This window comes from Mercenaria mercenaria, chromosome 1 (assembly GCF_021730395.1).
Source record: "Mercenaria mercenaria strain notata chromosome 1, MADL_Memer_1, whole genome shotgun sequence".
Taxonomy (NCBI): domain Eukaryota; kingdom Metazoa; phylum Mollusca; class Bivalvia; order Venerida; family Veneridae; genus Mercenaria; species Mercenaria mercenaria.
The window spans coordinates 68,277,036-68,300,206 of NC_069361.1; the positions used below are offsets into that span (position 1 = coordinate 68,277,036).

The 23,171-nt window shown below is 36.5% G+C and overlaps 1 protein-coding gene across 1 annotated transcript; it reads right to left on the bottom strand.

The window, feature by feature from the left end:
• Nucleotides 1–436: 436 nt before the first annotated feature.
• Nucleotides 437–22,171, bottom strand: LOC128559734 (uncharacterized). The gene is given in 19 exon segments (XM_053552091.1): nucleotides 437–2,441; nucleotides 2,961–3,038; nucleotides 3,857–3,928; nucleotides 4,632–4,743; nucleotides 5,118–5,370; nucleotides 6,111–6,339; nucleotides 7,182–7,313; nucleotides 7,564–7,662; nucleotides 8,163–8,444; nucleotides 9,018–9,218; nucleotides 9,546–10,310; nucleotides 10,650–10,779; nucleotides 10,813–10,979; nucleotides 14,763–16,553; nucleotides 16,784–16,894; nucleotides 18,005–18,259; nucleotides 18,521–18,793; nucleotides 20,968–21,968; nucleotides 21,971–22,171. Coding segments are annotated over 19 exon segments (8,157 nt in total).
• Between the last annotated feature and the right edge of the window lie 1,000 nt (nucleotides 22,172–23,171).

Here is a 23,171-nt window from a genome sequence, read left to right on the forward strand (position 1 = left end):
TCATACTAAACCACGATGCAACACAATGCGTAACAATGTGACACCGCGCACAGCAATAGCATGCGACACAACTTTTGTTGAGCGTCGCCACTTTTGTTGAGCGTCGCCACTTTTGTCACTTTATTTTGTCGCAATGTTGTGATGTCGCATTTCAATATCGTGAGACGTGTTGCATTGTCGAGTATGGCGTCACGGTTTCGCGGGATGCGTAATTGTGACACGCAAACAAAAACAAAACTAATAAAACCTTTACAAAAGCATTTTCTACTGAAATTATTTTACGATTGTGAATAAATACAATTAAAAAAAGATTTCTTAAATGAAAACCCAATCATTTTACTTTAAATCGTCCTTTGATGGCGTAAAATATAATAATAACATGTCAATGTCATGTATAGAAAAAAATAAAGATTTATTATGATCCATTTTACTGGACTTACTTGCATTTAGTTCCAACCATAGTTAGTTCTGAGAGTGACTGAGCCATTTCTTGTTTTTCTTGCTGTGAAACAATACGTGGAAGTTTAGTATTGTGGTTTCTGTGTTCAACTTCTTTTGGCACCTCTTGTTGCCGTAATTTTCTGGGCTCCATCTTTTGTCGATTTAATGTGCTGCTGTTTATTTTTGCAGTATCATTACCATTTGTATTAACCTGTACATGCTCTTGTGTATCTAAACCGACATTTATTATATTTTTAATACCAGTAAAGGCCTTTAGAGGTCTTTTGTCTTTAACATATGTCCTTTTTTGAACATTTTCTCTTTTTTGCAATTGGCCTGCACTGGCCGATTTTATCTCGATGAACTTTGAAGGTGCTTTTCGAGACTGAATGGGCTTTCGGGGTATATCTTTGTTTGGGAATGAGTTGGCTTTCTTTGCACCTTCATGCCGTATTTCCGACATAACCACTTTTGACTGGTTAGCGACACGTGTTGCATTCTTGCCATGAACATTTTGAATTATTCTTTTATTCTTGTTCACTGCTTTGCCTATACGACCATTTTCAGTTTGTTTGGCTTCTTGTCGTTTTTCTGACGTAACGGCTTTTGACTGGTCGGCGATACGTGTTGCATTCCTGCTACGAATATTTTGATTTATTCTATTATTCTTGTTCCCTGCTTTGCCTATACGTCCATGTTCAGTTTGTTTAACTTCTTGCCGTATTTCTGACGTAGCGGCTTTTGACTGGTTGGCGACGCGTGTTGCATTCCTACTATGAATATTTTGAATTATTCTATTATTCTTGTTCTCTGCTTTGCATATATGTCCATTTTCTGTTTGTTTGGGTTCTTGCCGCATTTCTGACGTAGCCACTTCTGACTGGTCGGCGACACAAGTTGCATCCCCGCAATGAATATTTTGATTTATTCTATTATTCTTATTATCTGTTTTGCCTATATGTCCATTTTCTATTTGTTTGGGTTCTTGCCGCATTTCTGACGTAACGGCTTTTGATTGGTCGGCGACACGAGTTGCATTCCCGCTATGAATATTTTGATTTATTCTATCATTCTTGTTCTCTGTTTTGCCTGTTTGTCCATTTTCTATTTGTTTGGGTTCTTGTCGCATTTCTGACGTAACGGCTTTTGATTGGTCGGCGACACGAGTTGCATTCCCGCTATGAATATTTTGAATTACTCTATTATTCTTGTTCTCTGCTTTGTCTATATGTCCATTTTCTATTTGTTTAGGTTCTTGTCGCATTTCTAACGCAGCCACTTCTGACTGGTCGGCGACATGAGTTGCATTCCCGCTATGAATATTTTGATTTATTCTATTATTCTTGTTCTCTGCTTTGTCTATATGTCCATTTTCTATTTGTTTGGGTTCTTGTCGCATTTCTGACGTAACGGCTTTTGATTGGTCGGCGACACGAGTTGCATTCCCGCTATGAATATTTTGAATTACTGTATTATTCTTGTTCTCTGTTTTGTCTATATGTCCATTTTCTATTTGTTTGGGTTCTTGTCGCATTTCTGACGTAGCCACTTCTGACTGGTCGGCGATATGAGTTGCATTCCCGCTATGAATATTTTGATTTGTTCTATTATTCTTGTTTTCTGTTTTGCCTATATGTCCATTTTCAGTTTGTTTCGCTTCTTGCCGTATTTCTGACGTAGCCACTTCTGACTGGTCGGTGACACGTGTTGCATTCCTGCTATGAATATTTTGATTTATTCTATTAATTTTGTTCTCTGTTTTGCCTATACGTCCATTTTCAGTTTCTTTGGCTTTATGGCTGCTTTGCGATTTTTTGCTAGGAGCCTCTAGGCCATTTTTTTCCTTTTTGTTATTTTTATGATTCGCATTAGGTTGCATTTTCATTTTATTTTCTACTGGTATTGCCATTTTGTCATTCAATTTTGTTTTGTCCATTAGGGAATATGTCTTTTTGTCACGACTTTTTCTGCCATCAGAGACAGTGGACATTTTCTGATTCCTAAAATATGAAAGTTTAAAGATAAAAATATCTGTATTTTAGTTTTGAAATGCAATCTGAAACAGTATAAAGTGGTAAATTTTAAGCAATACTTGTTCTTAATGTTTATGCCAAGCCCCACCCAGCGTTCAGATTTAAACTTGGCTCAAGTGGAAAGAATCATTTGCATCACCGCGGCGATTCGAGTAGAATCATCGGTCTTTTGCAAACCAGCTGGGGAATTCTTTTCACATAAATGAATCCTACAACCGAAGCAGAGTTTCAAATCCACAACGGTTAGGGACAAGTGTTTCGAATCACTCGGCCATGATTAGTCAGTTTCAAGCATACACCTCCATTGTAAAATCATACTTTTCTTTAAATTTACTTATATTCCTTTTTTGTTTCTGTTTAACGGAAGAAAGTTCATTCAAGCTTGCATTAGAAAATGTTCATGGGCTTTGAAATCAGTATGAATAATGAAAAATATATCCTGGTGATTAAATGTGTAAAAGTCAACAAACAGTTGTAATATCTAACCTGTTTGTCGCTTTATCCATTTTGTTATTAGTTCGTAAGTGCACTAATTTTGTTGTTCTCGGCGGCACAGGATGTGACCTAAATTACAATCAGAACAAACAATATAAGTTTACATGTATTGGAACGTCTTTTTTCCTAAACTTGTAAAAATCTACTGCATTACTTCAAACACATTTGATATAAGTATAATTTTCTCCTATGATCATGATGGCATAGCTAAGATAACTTATTGATCTCAACTAAATACCATGAGTCGTGTTAGCGAATATGTCCTGAGTACTCCGATTGACCAACACCTTTTCGCGTTAACGTATTAGTTATATATGTAAACGTGAATCTTAACTATATCAAATTAAAGTTCTGAGGAAACAATTAAGTGGTGGCAGTTCTAGACACATTTTGGGCTTTTATTTGTGTAAAACTATCTATTCTTACTGGAACAAATCGCAGACATTAAAACTAAATAACCAGATTGTTTTCGGTGATCTAGCAGAAATATGGCATAATTTTCCCTTGATATTAATTTCTTTAGGGGGAGGGGTGTGGGGGGTCAAACCACAATGAAACAATCATCGGTCAGACAACGACATTTCCGCTTCAGTTACCCTAGATGTGGACATCTTAGGTATGTACCGGACACCGGTAGTCATGATCTGAATATCTCGAAACGTTCTTGTCTTCCTTGTTATGAGTATTTGGAAACATGCACAATATCTGATCATGATCTGCACTGTTCGCCATTCAGTCAGTATTTTTTTGTGTAAGCACCCATTTTAACAGTTAATGCTACTGTCCAAATTGAACGAAGGACAAGTTCATTATAAAAAAGCAGGGTAAGGGTTAAGAATGTATAGCCTAGGAATTCTACTCTGTTGTCAACAAAAATAATAACGTACCTAGACATGTTTTTACATTTCTTCTTTTTCTTTAAGGTTTTCAGTTTTTCTTCCAGTCCTGGAGGCAGGGGCCTGAAATAAAGTTCATGTATTGTTTAAAAGGTCTGTAACAGGTTATCATTAATCAAAATGTACTTTCTCTTATCATCATCTTTTGAACTTGTGCTTTATATAAGTATACATTTTAGCTTTTACGTAGAAAGATATAAAAACGTGCACTTATACCTTATTTTTCTAGCAACTTAGTAGCATAATCTTAAAGACAAAATACTTTTTAAATATTCCGTTTAAGTGATGTACATCAAACTGTTTGCTTACATAAATTATGCTCCGCAGTTTTGACTTATATCCGAATAAGTCAACACTTTGCTTAAGATCACATTCGAGTAAATACCACTATATAAAACCTGCGTATAAAGGTCACAATTTTCTAATCACGTTTAGCAATAAACATTTTAAGTTTGCCAATGTTGACTGATTTCCCATTTCCCAAAATGGTCCTCATAGACACAGTTTTGACTGTTTTTAGTATAATTATAACCATTCATAGTTTTCTTGAAATATTTTTGACATATCTCAGTCTAAGTAATAGATCAGTACTGTACTACAACATCGTACAAAAGCAAAAATTGCACACATAGCGTTCTTTTAGAATGTCAGGTAAGTCTTTATTTTTCTCAATTATCTTTTTGGCGCCAAAAAGAAGCACACTTTTCAAATTTAGTTTAAACTAATTAACTCTAATGAAATATGAATTTGGCATATAGCTTCGTACTTGTAATTTTTGTTCTCCGGCGGTTTGAAAAATAACCCTCTGGTCCGTTTTTGTTTTCCGTATTTCAAGTCTTCCTCTATTTTATTTACTCTGTCCCGTCTGACCATGAGACCTGTATAATATGAAAATAAAAATGCTTATCATTATTCAAAGTTAAGTGTTATACTTTATTTCTTAGGGATAATATGTGTTTACTGCCATATAGAACTTATGGTGGCTGATTTAGGATATTTCGATATGTTGCGCGGTTTATGTAGCATATTTCGTCGGGTCGCCCCGGCCTGCGCTACAACGTGCAATAATGAATTTTGAAAGTTTTGTGTGTTGTTTTGGAGCGCGCGCCATCCTCAACAAAAATTTCGAGTCCGTACGTTGGCGTGCACGCCAACACAAAATGACGAAATGTACTACGGATCGAAACGCATCTGAACTATTTTTGGCGGATGAAAAGCAGCAGTTAATGAATTGATATGATTAACAAGTTACCCTTTTCTCTTTGTAAACGGAGGGCATTTTTTGTCATCCTTGGTTTGATTTTAGGTTCCTTTATCTTTCCAAAATACTTCATGATCCTCTTTTCAATTTTCGAACACAGCTGATGTTCCAGGTATGCAATAGTACACTCCTGGAAATTTCTTTTAACGTGATATGTCTTGGCCAGCTTGTCACAGTGCAGGTATTTTTCTATGGTGTCAAATTCTGTATCAAACTCCAGTTTTTCTTGGTAAAGCTCCAATAACTACAGAAAAAAACTTTAACTTTAATCACTTTAATTATAAATCATCATATATAGGAGTCCAGTTTCTAACTCACATATTTCTTCAGGAAAAATATCTATGTATCAACAAAATGTGTGTTAAAACTAATTTTTGTATGGTCAAAGTCTGATGGTGTTTGATCAAGTGTCATCTAAATCTTTGCATTCGCAACGTTTCAATGCCATCATTTATTCTTTCTAGTTTTATCATCATTCTGATCAAGCAGCATGCCTACAGATTTGGCTAAAAAATAATCTTTCTTTCAAATTGAAGTTTGGTCGTATTATGAACATTAGAATATGAATTTTTGTTTCTAAAATATTTTAAAAGTTCCAAATCAAGAAAAAAAAGATGACCGCGTCGGGAATCGATCCCCGGACCGCCGCGGCAATAAAGACATTTTCCGTCGTCGTAACCAATAGCTATAGTAGTGAATAATGACTTCAAAATATAACAGATGTTTATAATCGAGACAGTTTACCTGGAATAAAAGCGTGACATACGCTTTTCGATTTTCATCGTAAAAAGTAGTAAAAACAGCAAATTCTCATGTGTTTCCGTAACATAAAGTTTGTCAGTAATAAAGTTTTAAAGTCTTCTTAAGAAATATAGCATTTATTTAAAGATATCTGAAAAAATATTTTTTTGTTGTCGAACGATCTGGAGACATGCTGCTTTAAGTTTCATTGCTATTTTTGATATTTTTTAAAAGATTTCTTACCGTTTCGTCCAACTTTTTCTTCTTCTCAATTGTATTGGCCAGTTTGTCCTGATTGTTCAATATTTCAGCTACAAGCCGAGCATCTTCAAACATTTCTCTCAAACGTTTACCATTAATCTCTTTTTCTAATTGTTGTATGTGTCTTAAGTCATGTAACATCTTTGCGACCTTCTTGTCTTTGTTGTCATTTTCGTGTAGTGCTGTGACAAGCTGGAGCACTTTGGTGTTGCTAAATATAGAATAAACAGCTATTCATGTTCCTGATCTGTGTTTCAAATATTATGTAATACTATACAATTTACAATTAACGATGTTACAATTATGTTCTGCCATCTACATTGTACTGTCCGGTGTTCCGTACAAAGGGCTATATGCCGCACTGCATGCATTTAGGGTAGCACACAAAGACATGATAGATACATTTTCTCCGCACTTGATAGTCTTTGGGTGTGCTCGTGTTAGACTATACATGCGCAGGAGATAGAACGTATTGTATAAATATTATCGCATGCGCAAGCGGTAGCTCTTTCGCAAGCACACGTAACTCGTTGCTACAACGTCCGCGCGCGTTAGTATTTACGTACGCATGAGGTAGTTTTTATGTGCGCACGAAATAGCTGTTGTGTCTGTACCCAAACATTTCCATGTGCGCATGAAAACCATAACGTATGTCTTTGAAGTAGTCAAGTCTTAAACTGGTTATGGGTTTTGCCGTTATCGTTTCGGCCGCAAAATGAAAAAAACTTTTTTTTGAAAATTTTGTCTGTACATACGTACGAGTTAATCTTATCTTTTTCTAGGTGAGGTAGCCGTTGTTGCCGATGAAACAGCTATTGCTACATCAAACATTTATAACTTCATATAGTTTTCAGAGTGTAGTATTAGAGTTGATGCCAATCTTGAGTACATGTATATGGCGGCTGATTTCTGCCATATCTCATTAATCGTACTGGCGCATTTTTTTTGTACTTGCGTGTTGGCGTATCTGAATGAGATGAGATGGCAGAGATCAGCCTCCATATCTCCATATAGGTAGTATCTAAGCATAACAATATAATAAAAACAACAAACCTTTTCATCTCATCTTTCACCATAAATGGTTCCTTTACTTTTGCATTTCTGTCAATAGTCGGGCTGGTTATAAGGCAATCCTCTACAGATGCTCCGCCCTCATTTATGTCATCAGAGTGTTGTGACATCGTGCTGGCCAAAAAAATATTTAATATGAAAAAAACCCCGACTTTTTCGTAATTTTGTCTTTACGATCCTAGGTACATGGCAACAAATGTGAGATTTGACTTCCATTTTTACGCGACAATAAAATATTTTTATGAATGATTGAGATATTTGTTATAATGATTATTTGACATGAAAGAGGCATATTATAAATAACATATTTTAGGGTTTCAAGATGAAATATTTGTTTTCTTAGGCATATCAATGTTAGTCCTACCTTCGGGATGATTCAGAGATTGAGCTGCTTAATGACACCGGAGTGTCGCAATCTGGAGAGTCACATACTTTCAGTAGCGACAGGGCACGTGACCATAGCCTGTAAAATATATTATTTTATAATAGAATTCAAATATTTTAGAATTTTGATTTAAAACACGCGGATCTCTGACTTTTTCTCGGGGGCCGCGCCCCCTCGAATAAATTAGATACACTTGTGTTTCCGTTATCTTCTTATTACATATATAATATGATCTTATGCTAATGTTTGAAAATAAAAGAATTCAGCCTGGCATTCGTGAATTGTCTCCAATATCGATGAAGATACATTTGATATTACACTGAAAAAAATGAATATTCTCTATATAATCATGTGCATTTGAAAATTTTCGATAGTATTTTTTAACAAATCGATAAAGCAGACGTCAGCCTCAAAAGGCCCTTTCTACATGAAAGAGAAAAAAACGAGCTGTAAGTTGACCTGTAATAAGCAATTAAGTGACCTAAATGCGAGATTCATCTTGGAATACTGCTTGATAAAATTATAGTTATGATACGCTGTCAATAGATATTGAGACAGCATCATAAACATATATTTACCTTGGTTCATTTTCGTCTGTAACTGATACGTTTGTGAAGAAGGCCATCTCATCTGTATAGTCAGTTACCGGAGAAACAGCCTTCCTGTCTGGCGATCCGATTCTCACCATAGAAATCTTCGGCACTTCAAAGCTCATTGCCAACAATTCATTCTTTTTCACTGCCCTTTCCGCCAACTCCGCCAATGACGGAAACTTTGTTTTTTCTTTGTAATTCTTGAAATATAGATCAAGGTCGACTAGGTCCTTCTTTGGGTCGTCCTTTTCGCAGGCATCCTTTTCCCTGTAAAATAAATAGTGTAATATATATTTGTTCTTTTTCCGGTCTTTTGGCATCTCCGTGACCGAGTGGTTAAGGTCGCTGACTTCAAATCACTGCCCCTACTCGCTTTAGGTTCGAAATATAGCTTGCGGTATAGAATTATTCTATGCGAGAATGCCATCCAGCTGGTTTACAGAAGGTTGGTGGTTCTACTCAGGTACCCGCTCGTGATGAAATAATACCCGTTGGGGCACCTGAGGTGTTTCCCCACCTTAAAATACTGGAAAATCACCATATGACCTGCGCATGTATTGTCTTACATAATGTACTTTAATTATTGTACATATTTTCTTATGTTTCCTTCATGACCTCTTACTGGTGCTGCAAAGATATATCTGTTCTACTATTGGAAATTATTGAGCTTTTTTCAGAAAAAGTCCTTGATATTATACCTTTACAATACTTTCAAGCAGAAATGAGAGAGAAAAAGTGAATTATCATAGCGAGTCGTTTATTTTGTCAGAACTACATAGTATTTATGCAGACAAGTATACAATCAACGTCTAGTATCCCGTAGACAGAATCTATACCTACATAATGTCAATATTTTCTTCAGAAGATTCTCGGCTGTCGCCTGTTGGAGGTCGCGACCTTTCTGGAGAAGGAAAGACGAAACTGCTTTCATGCGATGGAGGCTCAATAGATGAAAAACTGAACTCAGTCCATGTAGGTGTACTAGACATTTCTGATAATGACGCCACCTTATTAACGCAGAGTTCGTCTGGGGTCGGAGTGCTGTAAACAAAGAAGAAGAAAATGCCAATAAAACACATAAGATAGAAGTTCCCAGAACTCTATGTACATCAGTAGAAATAATTCACACATTCAGCCGGCTTAATATGGCGTCAGCGACCGCATCACAAAAGGTCTGCATGTACGTAAGTTTCTCAGAAACTACTGGACAGAATGGTTTAAGACTCCATATAAGTGATTGGCATCAAATAATGAGGATCTATAATTTAAACTTCAATTACAGTTAACCGTTTTAGAACACTTAACAATATGTAGTTCTATACATTCGTATCACTGACAGAATATTTCACTAACATACACTAAACTTACATTCTATAAACCATTTCATCAGATGATTCCTCCGAGCTACTGCTGTGTGAGGCATAGAACATTGCTGGCATCGTAGAAGCTGCGGTTGGAGGTCGTGACCTTTCCTGCGCGCTGATGTTGTCTTGGGTATTTATCTTGGATGACGTAGCAGAAGCTGCGGTTGGAGGTCGTGACCTTTCCTGTGCGCTCTTGTTGTCTTGGGTATTGATCTTGGATGACATAGCAGAAGCTGCGGTTGGAGGTCGTGACCTTTCCTGTGCGCTGCTGCTGTCTGTGGTATTGGACTTGTATGGCGCAGTAGAAGCTGCGGTTGGAGGCCGTGAACTTTCCTGCACGCTGCTGTTTTCTGGGTTATTGGACTTGTATGACTTAGTAGAAGCTGCGGTTGGAGGCCGTGACCTTTCCTGCGCGTTGCTGTTGTCTGTGGTATTGGACTTGTATGACGTAGTAGAAGCTGCGGTTGGAGGCCGTGACCTTTCATGCGCGCTGCTGTTGTCAGGGGTATTGGACTTGTATGGCGTAGTAAAAGCTGCGGTTGGAGGCCGTGACTTTTCCTTTGCGCTGCTGTTGTCTGTGGTATTGGACTTGTATGACGTAGTAGAAGCTTCGGTTGGAGGTCGTGACCTGGCTCCGGAAGGAAAGATTAAACTGCTTTCATGCGACGGAGCCTCGATAGATGAAAAACTGAAGTCGGTCCATGTGGGGGTACTGGACATTTTTGATAGAGATGCCACTCTTCTAATGCAGGACTCGTCTGCTGGTATTCTGTGAAAAAAGTTGAATTAAAAATAACACCAATAACTCGTCTCATGGACTTTTGTGAAAAAAAATTGAATTAATTCAGGGAAAAGTAACATGGATAACTGTTTCAATCACTATGAAGGCTACGAAATACTGACAATTGTATACATTATAGCTGTAGAATAAATGATACATTTACCTCTATATGATTTTGTACCAGAGGCTTTCTTCCTTTGTTATATGCGCCTTAACACGCATAATTTTATCTAGTTCTCGTAAGTTTCAGGTCAGTTCAAAATATTGTCCAAAGTGTTACTGTACTAAACCTAACCAGTGTTACAAATGAACAATATCATTACTTACCCGTCATCTTCTGAGTCGGTTGTTTCCGGTTCTGGTCTAAAACTGTCGGCGGCGTCGTCATCAGGTTCATTTTCATCATTATCATTATCGGTGTCATCATCATAGCAATCCTCTTCTTCTTCTTCTTCTTCTGCATCGCCATCATCATCATTGTCATCATCGCCATCAACATCATTGTCATCATCGCCATCATTATCATTGTCATCATCATCATCATCATCATAATCATCATTAATATAAATACCATCAAGACTTGTGATAGCTCTTCTAGTCGGGGGTCGTGATAATGTTGGTCTATTGACGGAGCAGGATCTAGATTTTCTTACTGACCTGTTTTAAGTAGAGTTAACTAAGTTGAATTGCTTGATTCGTAATTTTAATAACAATAGTTAATATTTTACACTCATACCACTTTCTTTCCACTAAATGGACATAGCAGTACAAATCTGAATCCACATTTCATTTTCCGTAACCAGTGTCACATGCTTAGTTGATATATTTATTTGATATCTTTCTGGTTAACATGGTTGATATTTCACGTATCATTCTCAGCAGATAAATCTCTTTTTGAATACGAATTGAACATTCGTTTTGATGTGGGTATATGCTGTAAAATTCCGCATTTTTATGCCACAAAAATTGGTTAATATTTTTTCTGAGTTTATTGGTTTACGGCATAACAATGGAAAGTACATAAATCAAACAGTTCTCAATGACAGCCATACACACGGTGTATGATCAATCCTATATTGTTGGTACAAAAGTCGCCTCTTCAACTCACTGGTGCGTACATGCACCTAACTTTTCCTATTAGTCTTGGATAAACAAGATAAGTCAGAAGTGAAGTGACCTTATTTATCATCCCTTTATTCTTAGAGTCGTCTTTATTTCATATCTTGGATGAATTTACGGAACAAATCGAAGATGTAAAAATGTAATCGACACAGTATTTTGCCAAATTTTGTATCCGATGTATGAAATAAAATGTGTTTTCAGTTTCATGTCATAGTAAAGGAAGGTGACATGTGTGTTAAAATGAATTTAAAATACAAATCGGATGTTTAGTTATATCGTGTTTAATATTAAAATATTGTTTATGCATAAAAATAGCAGAAATAACTTCTCGCAAATGCAAAAATCTTGCAATATTTAGCTTTTAGTAAGTCAACTATATTTTTTGTATAAAGGTACCTATATTATGTCACAAATATTTTCTCCCAGAGCTTAGGAATCATTAAGTTTTGGAGGTATTTGTGAGGGGTGTCTGTTTCTAGCTGAAAAATAATCCTTCCTTTATCCTTCAGACATAATTGTAAAAACATGCGCGTGTCAGTTTTTAATCTTTGTATAAGGCTTTGTTTATTATAGTGTCTCCAGTAAATTCAGGACTATGAGACACGTTTTAATCTGTTCGCACTAACGAATTCTATCCTTGCAGGCCAGGTGGCATGACGGGATTCGAACTTTGACCTCCCGCTCCGAAGGCGGACACTAGACCAATGGAAACGCTAACTTTGTACGTGTGTTCCTTTGGTGTATCTTAGTTTTTAAAATGTAGATGTAGATGTAGCAACGAGATTAACTCTCTCTCTCTCTCTCTCCCTCTCTCTCTCTCTATCTTGATTCGCAATCGAGAATAAATAAATAAATAAATAAATAAATAAATAAATAAATAATACAATGTTGTATTTTCAGTTGTAATAGCATATATTATACACATTTTCTTGATCACATTGATTAACTTAATAATCCTCTTTTTTGCTAACAATATTCTCCCCGATCTACATACAAGCTATTAAACAGTAATTGTTGTTTTATATAAGGCAGTGGCTAGGATTACGGTACCGTAACCCTAGTTTCCGATTCTAGGAGTACGGAAGTTCCAGATCTCTTTATAAACCTATGAGGATAGGCTAAGTACGTAAGTGTTTATGAGAATGAAATTTACGTTAAAATATGCTTAAAGTGAATTAAAATGTCCTTAATGAAAAAAGGGCAATGACGAAAATAAAAATTGGCGTTTTATTTACCATCTTTTTAACTTTAATCATTCGAGAATGACAACGATATTTCCTCCATGCAATTAGTTTAATCCGGTCGGATAATTACGAAATCAACGGCAGACCTGTTACTCGCTATTTTAAGTAAAATAAGTAAGTTTACATTTCATGTCTCATAAATACTCCCGTAATCCTAGTCTGTCCTCATAGGGTTATCTAGAGATACAGAACTTCGGTAATCATAGAATCGGCACCGTTATCCTAGCCACTGCCTTTAACTTTAAACTTCTCATATAGCAAAATAGGTTACTTTTCAAAGTCGTCCTTTGGTGACACAGCCTGTTTGTTACGTATACTTGGTTCATATAGTATGTAAATGCTTAACATAATACAAGATACATTTCCCGGCCGAATCTCTCACTTGAACACAAGCGTATGTGGTACATCTTGCGGTAAATCAATCACTGCCTCGTCTGAAACATCTAATTTACAGAAATTGTTTACGTAATCCTGTTACGAGACATTTATCTTCGCCTTCCACAGCGTATACTGCGCAAACGCCAGGCTGAGTTGCCATTCCTTACACTCGCATAGCTAATGTCAATATTTTTTCTTAACTTAAAACGACATTTTTCACAAGGTTTAAGAATACTGGTTGCTTGTCCTCAAGCACAATCAGTTACTTCTACACAAAATAGACATATTCATAAAAGAAATCATTTAATAGAATTCTAAATGCACGGACTATATTTTTGTTTCATACTAGTGTGATAACAGCAGTGCAAGAGAGTGCGTAGCTGCGTTTTTTGGAGTTGTCTGTCAATGATCTTCTTCGTTCTAGTTTATGGAGCCAAAGAAGCGACGAACGCCGCTTCCAAGCCTTGGCAATGAAAAACAAAATGTAGTTGCTACACATTGCATTAAAGTTTTGGAAAATAACGGAGGTGCCTCTGTTCAGTGTTATATGTAAAATATAGGTGCTTCATATTTTAATTAAATCGTATTTTAAGAGTAGATATTGATTTTAAAAAATGGTTTCTTTCTTTTTACGGTTTCTACGGATAAAAATTGAATATATTTGTAAAAAATCTCTGCTCAAAACATCACGAATCTTTAAAAAAAAATTGCAGTAAACGATTTGCATTTGATGCATTTGTATAGCAGTACTCAAACTGTAACGGTTATTTGGCGAAAACTGCTAAAGCTTTTCATTTTGTTTTCGTGCAGGTGGAAGCTTAGAAGATACTTTTGTTCCGTGATAACATCAGTAAAATCAACTTACGTCTCTAAAGTCATACTTTTCTGCGTACTTGTCTCCTGCTCAATAGCGTGTTTACATTTTTTGTACGTAAAAGTTCGTTGTTTATACCAAAAAGTGAAGGCACCGCAATTTTTGTACCAACAATATAGGATTGATCATACACCGTGATACAGGCAGTTTCAAAAATATTTGCTACTACAGAATCAGGAAGAAATTCAAGAAAACGCCGTATCAAACCACTGGAGCCACTGTACATTTTATACCCTACCTCTAAAAACAATGGGTGCTATGCATATGGAACAAGTAATTTATTTTCCATCGTGCACTGGTTAAATTGGCATGGTTGTTATAGTATACCTAGCGGTTAAACATGTACAGTGGCATTTTCTTTCTGGTATGGTACCAGTGTATCAAAAAAAAAAAACCAAACAAAACCCAGCAATGTTCTATGTATGAATACGGAACCATATCGTTAACTGGATCGAACTTACCGAACATCAGTGTTTACACCATGTATAAAGTATGAGGGTTGGTGGTTCTACCCAGGTTCCCACTCGTGATGAAATAATACAGGTTGGGGCACCTGTGGTATTTCTCCATATAAAGTATGCGCAAAAACACATTTGGGTTTTATGACTGCATGACATTTTTTATTCTATAACCCATCTATGTAGAATTGATAATACATGTATTTATACAATCGCGCACTTTCATTCCTTTCAATTCCCTAATTAGCCACCTTCACATACCCTGAAAACAACACATTCTTTAATTAAGCCATAAAATGCGTGTTCATTTTTGTAAATGCATAATATTGAATAAATTGAAATCACTATAAAAGTGTTTACATACCTGTCATCTATTTTGTTAGAAGACTGTTGTCCAGTATGTCCGTTATCGTCACTGCTCATCTTTGATCTGCCGGACATTCCGGTTGGCGGTCTTGAACTTCCGGTAGAGGCAGACGAGATTTGTCGTTTTGGTTCGGGGGATCTTGAAATATGGCACTTACTGATACCAACGCTTTTTGGTCTTGCTGGTATCTGGATGTCGCAATTTTGTCTAATGCAGTATGCCGAAAGCGACCTCTGCGCAAGTGATTTTAATGCGTCTGGCTCATGAGGTATGTGGTTTTCAGTGTCCGTTCTGATCATTTCATCATCAACAACTGTGTGTGTCAAAAACTCTAGGATTTCAGCATGTTTCATGTTTGGAACTTCGGTGATTTGGCTTAGTTTCTTGTCATTGGGAACGCTTTGTGTCAGCGTATTCAGACTGGGAACATTCTTTATACTTGGTATGTCCGGGGTCTGTTTTAGTTTGTTGTCAACGGGAACGCTTTGTGTCAACGTATTCAGGCGGGTAACATTCTTTATACTTGGTATATCCGGGGTCTGTCTTAGTTTCTTGTCATCGGGAATGCTTTGTGTCAGCGTATTTAAGCTGGGAACATTCTTTATGCTTAGTATATCCAGGGTCTGTCTTAGTTTGTTGTCTTCGGGAACACTTTGTCTTATATATTTCAGGCTTTCCACATTATGCTGGTGTGTTACCTCTGTGTTCTGCCTTAGGATGTTTTCAACAACTGTCTGTGTCATCTCTTTCAGGCTTGGAACGTTCTGGTAAACAACATGTGGTTCCTCAGTAGATTGTAAGTTTTCCGTTTCTTGTGCAACTGTTGTCTCGGTTTCTTGCTTCAGGTTGTTATCAACAACGAGTTCGTCAGCAATGTCTTTAAGTCTTTCGATTTTCTGTGTCAACGATGCCAGACTTTGAACCTCTGTGTTCTGCCTCAGGCTGTTTTCATGGACAACCTTTTCTGCCAAGCTTACAAAACTTCTTCTGACCTCGTTGTTCAGTTCCAAGTAGTTGTCATCAATGATATTTTCAATCTGACAATCTAGGCTTTTGGCTTTTCTTAGTGTTGGTACATCGTAGTTTTGCATCAAGCTATCGGTAATGATGACATTTTCTGCATTTTCTGTAAGGGATTCTAGGCTTTTGACATTTTTTGGTGTCGATACCTCGTAGTTCTGCATCAAGTTGTTGGCGATAACGACTCTTTCTGCCAGGGTTTCCAGGCTTTCGATTTTCTGTACTGGTATTTGAATGGTTTGATTCATGTTGTTGTCACTGGTCACGTTTTGTGCCGTTGATAGTTCACTGTCAATTTCCTGTGCTTCAACAGATGGGACTGGTTGACTTGAGTCAAAATCACTTATGGATTCTTGTACCGAAGCATTCCGTGATTCACGTCTTAGTATCGGGATTCTGCTTCTCTCACTTTTAAGAGTAGATCTTGCACTTTCTGGTGGAGAATCTACCTGTTTTGGTTTGCAGAAGATCACTTTTCCCAGCAGTGAAGATACGAATTTAGCAACAGGGATACGACTTCGTTGTATCTGTGGCTTATCACCTGTTCGTAGTGTAGTTGGTTCATCTTGACAGGAAATACGTCTCCTGGCACTTGATGGTTGACTTGCAGAATGTGCCTCACTTCTCACTTCTTTTGACCGGGTGTTGCACATTGGAACTGGAATACAGCTCGGTTTTCTGCAGGGGCTGTCGACTCTGATGTAACTTTGGTTACTGCACCTTGAATTGCTAATATTTGTACTGATTGTGCTGCTAGTATCTTTGCAACTGGAAGAGAAATAGGTGTGATATATACATTTGCACCCTAAATAACAAAAATCAAAGATATTTTTACTCTCTGATTTTCGGAGTTTCATAGACTCGAAATTAAACTGAATATTTGTTAAGCACGCTCATGCGATGGTGTATTCAATTTACACATATAAATATCCTATGGTGTAAAACAAGGCGCATTTTATGTAAGTTCGGAATACAAATATTGTGTATATTAAACTCACGTATATAAGATAGCCGTGGTAGGACGCTTCGGTTTATTTGGCGAAACCGGAGCGGTACATTCCGGACCAGCTACCGGGTAACTTGGCAAGATGGGAGCTGATTTCCATCCACTGTAATATAACCATAATTATTCCAGAATTGTAATATGACAGAGATTACGTAAAGTGTCTGTTGTTATTATGGGTCTACTACAATTATTTATGAGATATTTTGTATTCGTTCTTCAAGGAACAGCCATGAAACATTAATAGCCATGCAGTATAGCCAGTATGTACACGCTTTGGTGATACACATATCGCGCCTAGGGATACATGTACTAGAGGCATAATAAGAAACGTGTTTGGTCGGTATTAATCAACATTTTAAGTCTTTGCGATAGACTTAAAGAAAAAGAAACTACAAATATTCCATTCGCAATATCTTTGTTTATTACACATTCTGATATGAAAAATCCATGCAAATTTCCGTTTAATCACAGAAATTTGACGGCGTATTATTTGGCGCCGAGAAAGAATATTATTTGATCTACTGTTTTATATAAAAGCCGTTTCAGAAAAAGATCAAGCGGAATGGTGCATCACTTAATTCATACTACACAGATAGTTAGACGCGATAAATAACTCATGAAACGTTTACGTCCACAGGATGTGTTACTTCCCGTTTTTGATTGCGGGTTTATCCCGCTACCAAAGTTAATTAAAGTGTATTTCTGACAATCATAGCATCTTTATTTGATTCATAATCACATCCAAAGGATGTTCATGTGCTACACAAAATAGTCCCATTCATGAATAATGTGGATGAATTATCAATGAACAAGCAGTTCCTATTCAACCTGTATCCACTCGCACTGACCATTCAGATTATATAAGATCTATCAATGATAAAGTATTCCAGCCCATGGTTACATCACAAGCTGGGTCAGGCAGAGTTATTCTTAGATATGAGGCACATTAAATTTGTATTTGTTTCACATTCATGTATATTCATAGACTGGCATTTAAACAGAAAATAAATCTACCAAAAACCCGCAACCATCAGACATTTCAATGCTTTGATTAACACTGTTAAAACATAGTTACGCGTTGACGTCACGTTACATGTAATCAACTTTTAGCATAGTGTGTGGTATGAACCATATTAAGATATAACCTCCGTGTTTCTATGTGCATTCTCTAGCATTTATATTTCGCAGGCTCGTAAATAAAACAAATAAATACCTGTCTAACAGCTTTGCAAGTCTTGGGTTTGGGAGATGTGACTCAGGCTGTACATGCTGAGACAACACACTTGAGGGCCTCCAAGGCCTTGTGTGGGCGGCACTTGAGGACCTCTGTGTGTAAGTACTATTCAATGTTGATACAATGTCCAAAATGGGGACACTGGCGGGCCTCTCTTCTTTGACGATCGGCCATGGAATTCTGCTGGGTTTCAATGGTTGACTAATGGGTATTTCAACTGAAGCACTCTTAGTCCTGAAATATTAAAATTAAGATATTAAATACAGACTGAATTTCACCATTATGCAAGAATGAGTGAACGTATTTTTCTCTCATTTAAGGAAATGATATAAAACTACTAAACGGAAAGAAAATTGGTTGGGAAAGAACTTTTTTTATTATCATTTTATATGAATATTATCTTTAACATTTGCAAAATATGCTTTTTATATTCTTCAAGGTATTTGTTTATTCTAAGCGCATGTAGTGTAAGATTTAAAAGATAGAGATTCATACCTTTCTAACATATTTACAAGTCTTAGGTTTGGAAGATGGGCCTCAGACTGTGTAGTATGAGGCATCACACTGAAGGGCCTCCAAGGCCTTGTGTGGGCGGCACTTGAGGTCCTCAGTGTGTGAATACTAGGCGAAGTTAATAATTCTTCCAAGTTGGGGGCACTGGCGGGCCTCTCTGGTTTGAAGCTCAAACACGGAATTCTGCTTGGCTTCATTGGATGAATGCAGTTGCTTGGGAGACTCTGTGGTCTCTCTATGCAACTTCTTTGAAACCTGAAAATTTTATACCGTTATTTACTATGGGAATTTCCAATACATTTTGAATAAATAATGTACAAAATTAATGATAAAGAACTGCAAAAAATTTCAAAGAGTAAAATAAATCTATAAGAGCAGGCGGAAGTGCACAACACGACCAGACTCGGTTTGATGCAGTCCATTCACGAGACGAAGTAAAATATGTAACATCCCTCTAGACCACTATTATCGACTTAGGCGGAACACTATGATAAAAAGTGCACACTTAAAAAGGATTTTAGTTCTCTTGTTATTTTGAGCTGATGCGAAGATATACATGATATAGGTACCACCGTAAAAAAAACAAAGGAAAATTAGTCATTGGCGGCTGAAGTCTAAAGGTTGCCGTTTACCATTTTAATCATTTTTATATCAGAATTCTCTTTCATGATATCAAGAATTCGATGTCTTAATGACATTATATCAATTTTGATACAAGAGCTGTTTGTAAACACGTGTCCCCGCGATGGCTTATCGGAGAAACTGGATGTGTGACTTCGTGTTCTTTGACCTTTGGATGGTTTTATATATGGGGAGTTAGGTCGCACAATTAAATCTATCTAGTAAAATGTTATTGTGTATAACACGATATTGGTTTAAGACATTAGAATGTGATTCTACAAAATATGATTATTATATAAAGAATGTGTACAATATGGTGCTACAACATTTACAAGAAATCGTGGGCATGTCACATTAACTATGTCGGAATATATTTTTATTTTAGAAGTATTTAAATAAAGGCTGCATGATACTGGATTACAGCTGCACTGGAATGCTCAACTAGAAAACACGACATAGGCAAGAACATATAAATTATTTTCAGATTTTAGATGTCAACCTTTAATACGTAGATATTTAATATCAAAGAGTTTAGAAATGTTTTTAGAACACTGAGAACGTTGCAAATTATTTAGAAATGGAATTATATAGGTGACATCTGTCAAAACTTAAAGTGTAACTTATGTAATACTCTAGCAGATGAATTTCATTTCATGTTCAAATCCCCCCACCCCCTTCTTATTGATGCATGTGAATAAATACTTCTAGAAATCATAATATCCTAAAATTTAAAGAATTGTTTTCAATCTGATAATATATGGATCAGTCGATACAGACGTATCTAATCCACTAAATAGACGTTTTGTTGCTTTGCCAATATCTTAAACCTTACCTAAATAATGTCTTTAATTTTGCAGAGTAAGGGAACGTTTATCATTTTTTGTCATACTTCAATTAATTTGAATGAATTTAAACCATCAATTAATTTGAATGAATTTAAACCATACTGCTAACTTTTTTTCATTATTGACTAAATTACAGATATTATCTTACGAATATGAACATACAGAAATGCAGAAATGAGCTGTTATCTGTGACATAGAATGATATTATTTGACACGAAAAAAACCGTAAATGTTCGAGTCTTAATCTTGACTGTCTGAAGATTTAGACCGAACCTTTCAGATATGTGTAAATATTTCAAGGTAATTTAACCCCTGAAAATGAAGAAAAAGTGTATATAAATTATGTGTCGATGTTTTGTCGATGTTTGTGTCGATGTTTTTGTCGAGCTTTTGTCGCGTCGGCGTTTTGTCTGTCGATGTTTTGTCGCGCTCCCAGTATTGCCTACGTAACTGTAACTGTATTTATTATAATAATCTGCATGTTTTATATTCTGTATACTAGTTATAAATGCTGAAATAAAACGAGGTTGTCACACATTTTAATCATTGAATCCCCTTTGTCCTACATGCAAAGTGTCTTAAATCAAACGTTCACACCTTTCCGTAAACGAGCGACTGCAACAACGGACATGTCCGAAGGTGATACAGAAATCGATAACAACTTGTTCAAATGAGAAAAAACACAAACTACAAGCTTAAATATTTTATTTTGCATGATCATATATTTAAAATAATAATATGAACAATAAACAGGAATATCATACGAACCTTAAAATATGAGCAAGCAGTGTAACTAGTGCAAACTCTCAAGAGTATTTATTTGCAAAAGTTCGAAGAAAACATCATCAAATGAAAATGTACATAAAAGTGCTTGGACAAATTAATGCGCGGACATGAATTAGCGCACGTGCGATAGCGCTAAAAGCGCTGTTATTAGTACACCGCTAAAATAAGTAAGCCTACAGTATACCAGCTGAAGTAAAAGCATGCTGAACAGTGAGGGGTTTGTAGAAATCCATGAAGGCAGCATGTAGATGTCTTGCGAAGGTTTTCTTACTTACAGGATCATCTGGATGTTCCCCGTTATGTACTCTTAAATGTTTATACCATGCACTTTTTAGCGGACCATATACGCCAACATCAAGTGGTTGCATAATATGTGTAGCATTTTTAACTAGCCTGTAGATTTCTATTCCATGTTCTTTTGCCTCACTAAAACACTCTATGTTGACATGACTTCCAACACTATCAATAAGGAGCACGATGGGCCTTTCTTTTTCGCCATATTTATCTAAATGACCAATAAACTTCTTGAAAGTAGGAACATCCATCCACCCCTTATCAGTGTAAGCTGCATCTGAACCTTTTGCTGTACCTGCAAGGTGGTCATATGACACCGGTTTTGGCTTAGCAAACACAAAATATGGCGGAATCACGGTGCCTGCTGCATTGGCGCAGTACATAACAGTTACACGTTCTTTACTTTTGCCTCCAGAGACATGTGGAACAGGACCAGCATGAACACTTTTAGATGGACCAATCACTTTTCCTGACTTGCTACCCATTGTGAATCCGGTTTCGTCAGCATTGTAAATGCGCTCGGGCTTATCTAGTAACTCGTTGTCTGAAATAAACATCCGATATTTGTGAAACCACTCGTCAATGACATATGGGGTAACTTTAGCTCTTGATGATTCTAAAGGTGTTTCAGTTCTTTTCTCAACTGTATGTTTATTTCTTTCCATAAACCCTCTGTACCATTTATAGCCAGGTGTGTTGTCTGTAAATGGGTTAGGGCGCTTTTCTTTTATTATGATATTTCCTACAAAGTTCAGAAATTCTGTTGTTCTCAAACCCATACCTCGAGCAGCCATTTCAGATAAGTAATGGGCCATTTTTTCTTCCTCTGCATTTGTAAACACAGGTTTACGTCCATTTTTACTTTCAATGTCCACCGCACCACTGGGCTGAGACTGGCCCTCCTTTGAAGGAAAGAATAGGAAATATTCATATCTTTAGCTGCTTTTCTTAAAGAAATGTTTTCGTTTTCTACCTTATATAGTGACGTTTCGCTCTCCCTGGAGATTTGGCAGTCTTGGCTTTCTTTGCTGGTGATAGATATTTCTTTCTCACTTTTGTTGCAGAAACTTGTGCAGGGCTTTGGCATGTCTTTCTTTTAGGTTTTCCCATCTGAAATAAAAAATATTATTATTTAAAATAATATGTACATAGATCCGCTAATGCATTATTCTGGAATTTATATAATGCCAAGTGTGCAAGGTCACATCATGGTCAAGACTTATGCAAGGTTTCATGGATTTACATCAAATACTTTTTGAGCTAGGCACGTCATTAGGTGAAAATGTGCATTTTTACTATTTCAGGGGCCAAAACTTTAACAATATAAGGGGTAGAGCCAGACGAAAAATAATAGGTGCTCAAGTTTATATCATGATAAGGACTCGAGCAAATTTTCATCAATTTTTATCAAGTACTTTTTGAGGTAAAAAATGCATCGTTTTTACTACTTCAGGGGCGTTAACTCTGGAAATAGGGGGCGGAGCTAGACGAAAAATATTAGGTGCACAAGTTCATTTCATGATACAGTCATGCAAGGTTTAATCAATTTATATGAAACACTTTTTGAGCTAAGTGCGTCACGAACTTCGGACGGACGGACGGACGAAAAGACGGACGCACGGACACACGGACAAGACCAAATCTATATGCCCCCACCACTCATGGGGGGCTTAATAACATAAATTAATATTTTGGACACAACCAACATTTTTTTCTGCGATCTTTAAACATGCAGCAGAACGTTACTGAAAATGTGTGATTCGGAATAGGCACAATGTATGCCATCTATATTTCCTTTTTAGGCATCTTAATGGTCAAGTTGTTTTATATGTGGCATATATGTCTGGGAAGAGCGTAAAAATTCTTTCTTTTTAATACCCATTTCGTTTCATTTCGTTAAATAACTGAAACGCAAGCGCCTCTTGAATCTGATTTCTTTGTTTACATTCGTCAGATTTACGCATACAGAAAAAATACGGCATTTGGACATGTTGCAAGTATGGATTATATAAGAATAACTTGAACATTTACCAGCAATGAGTTACTACTTTTATGCATTAGATATAAAACTAAAACATAACATACGT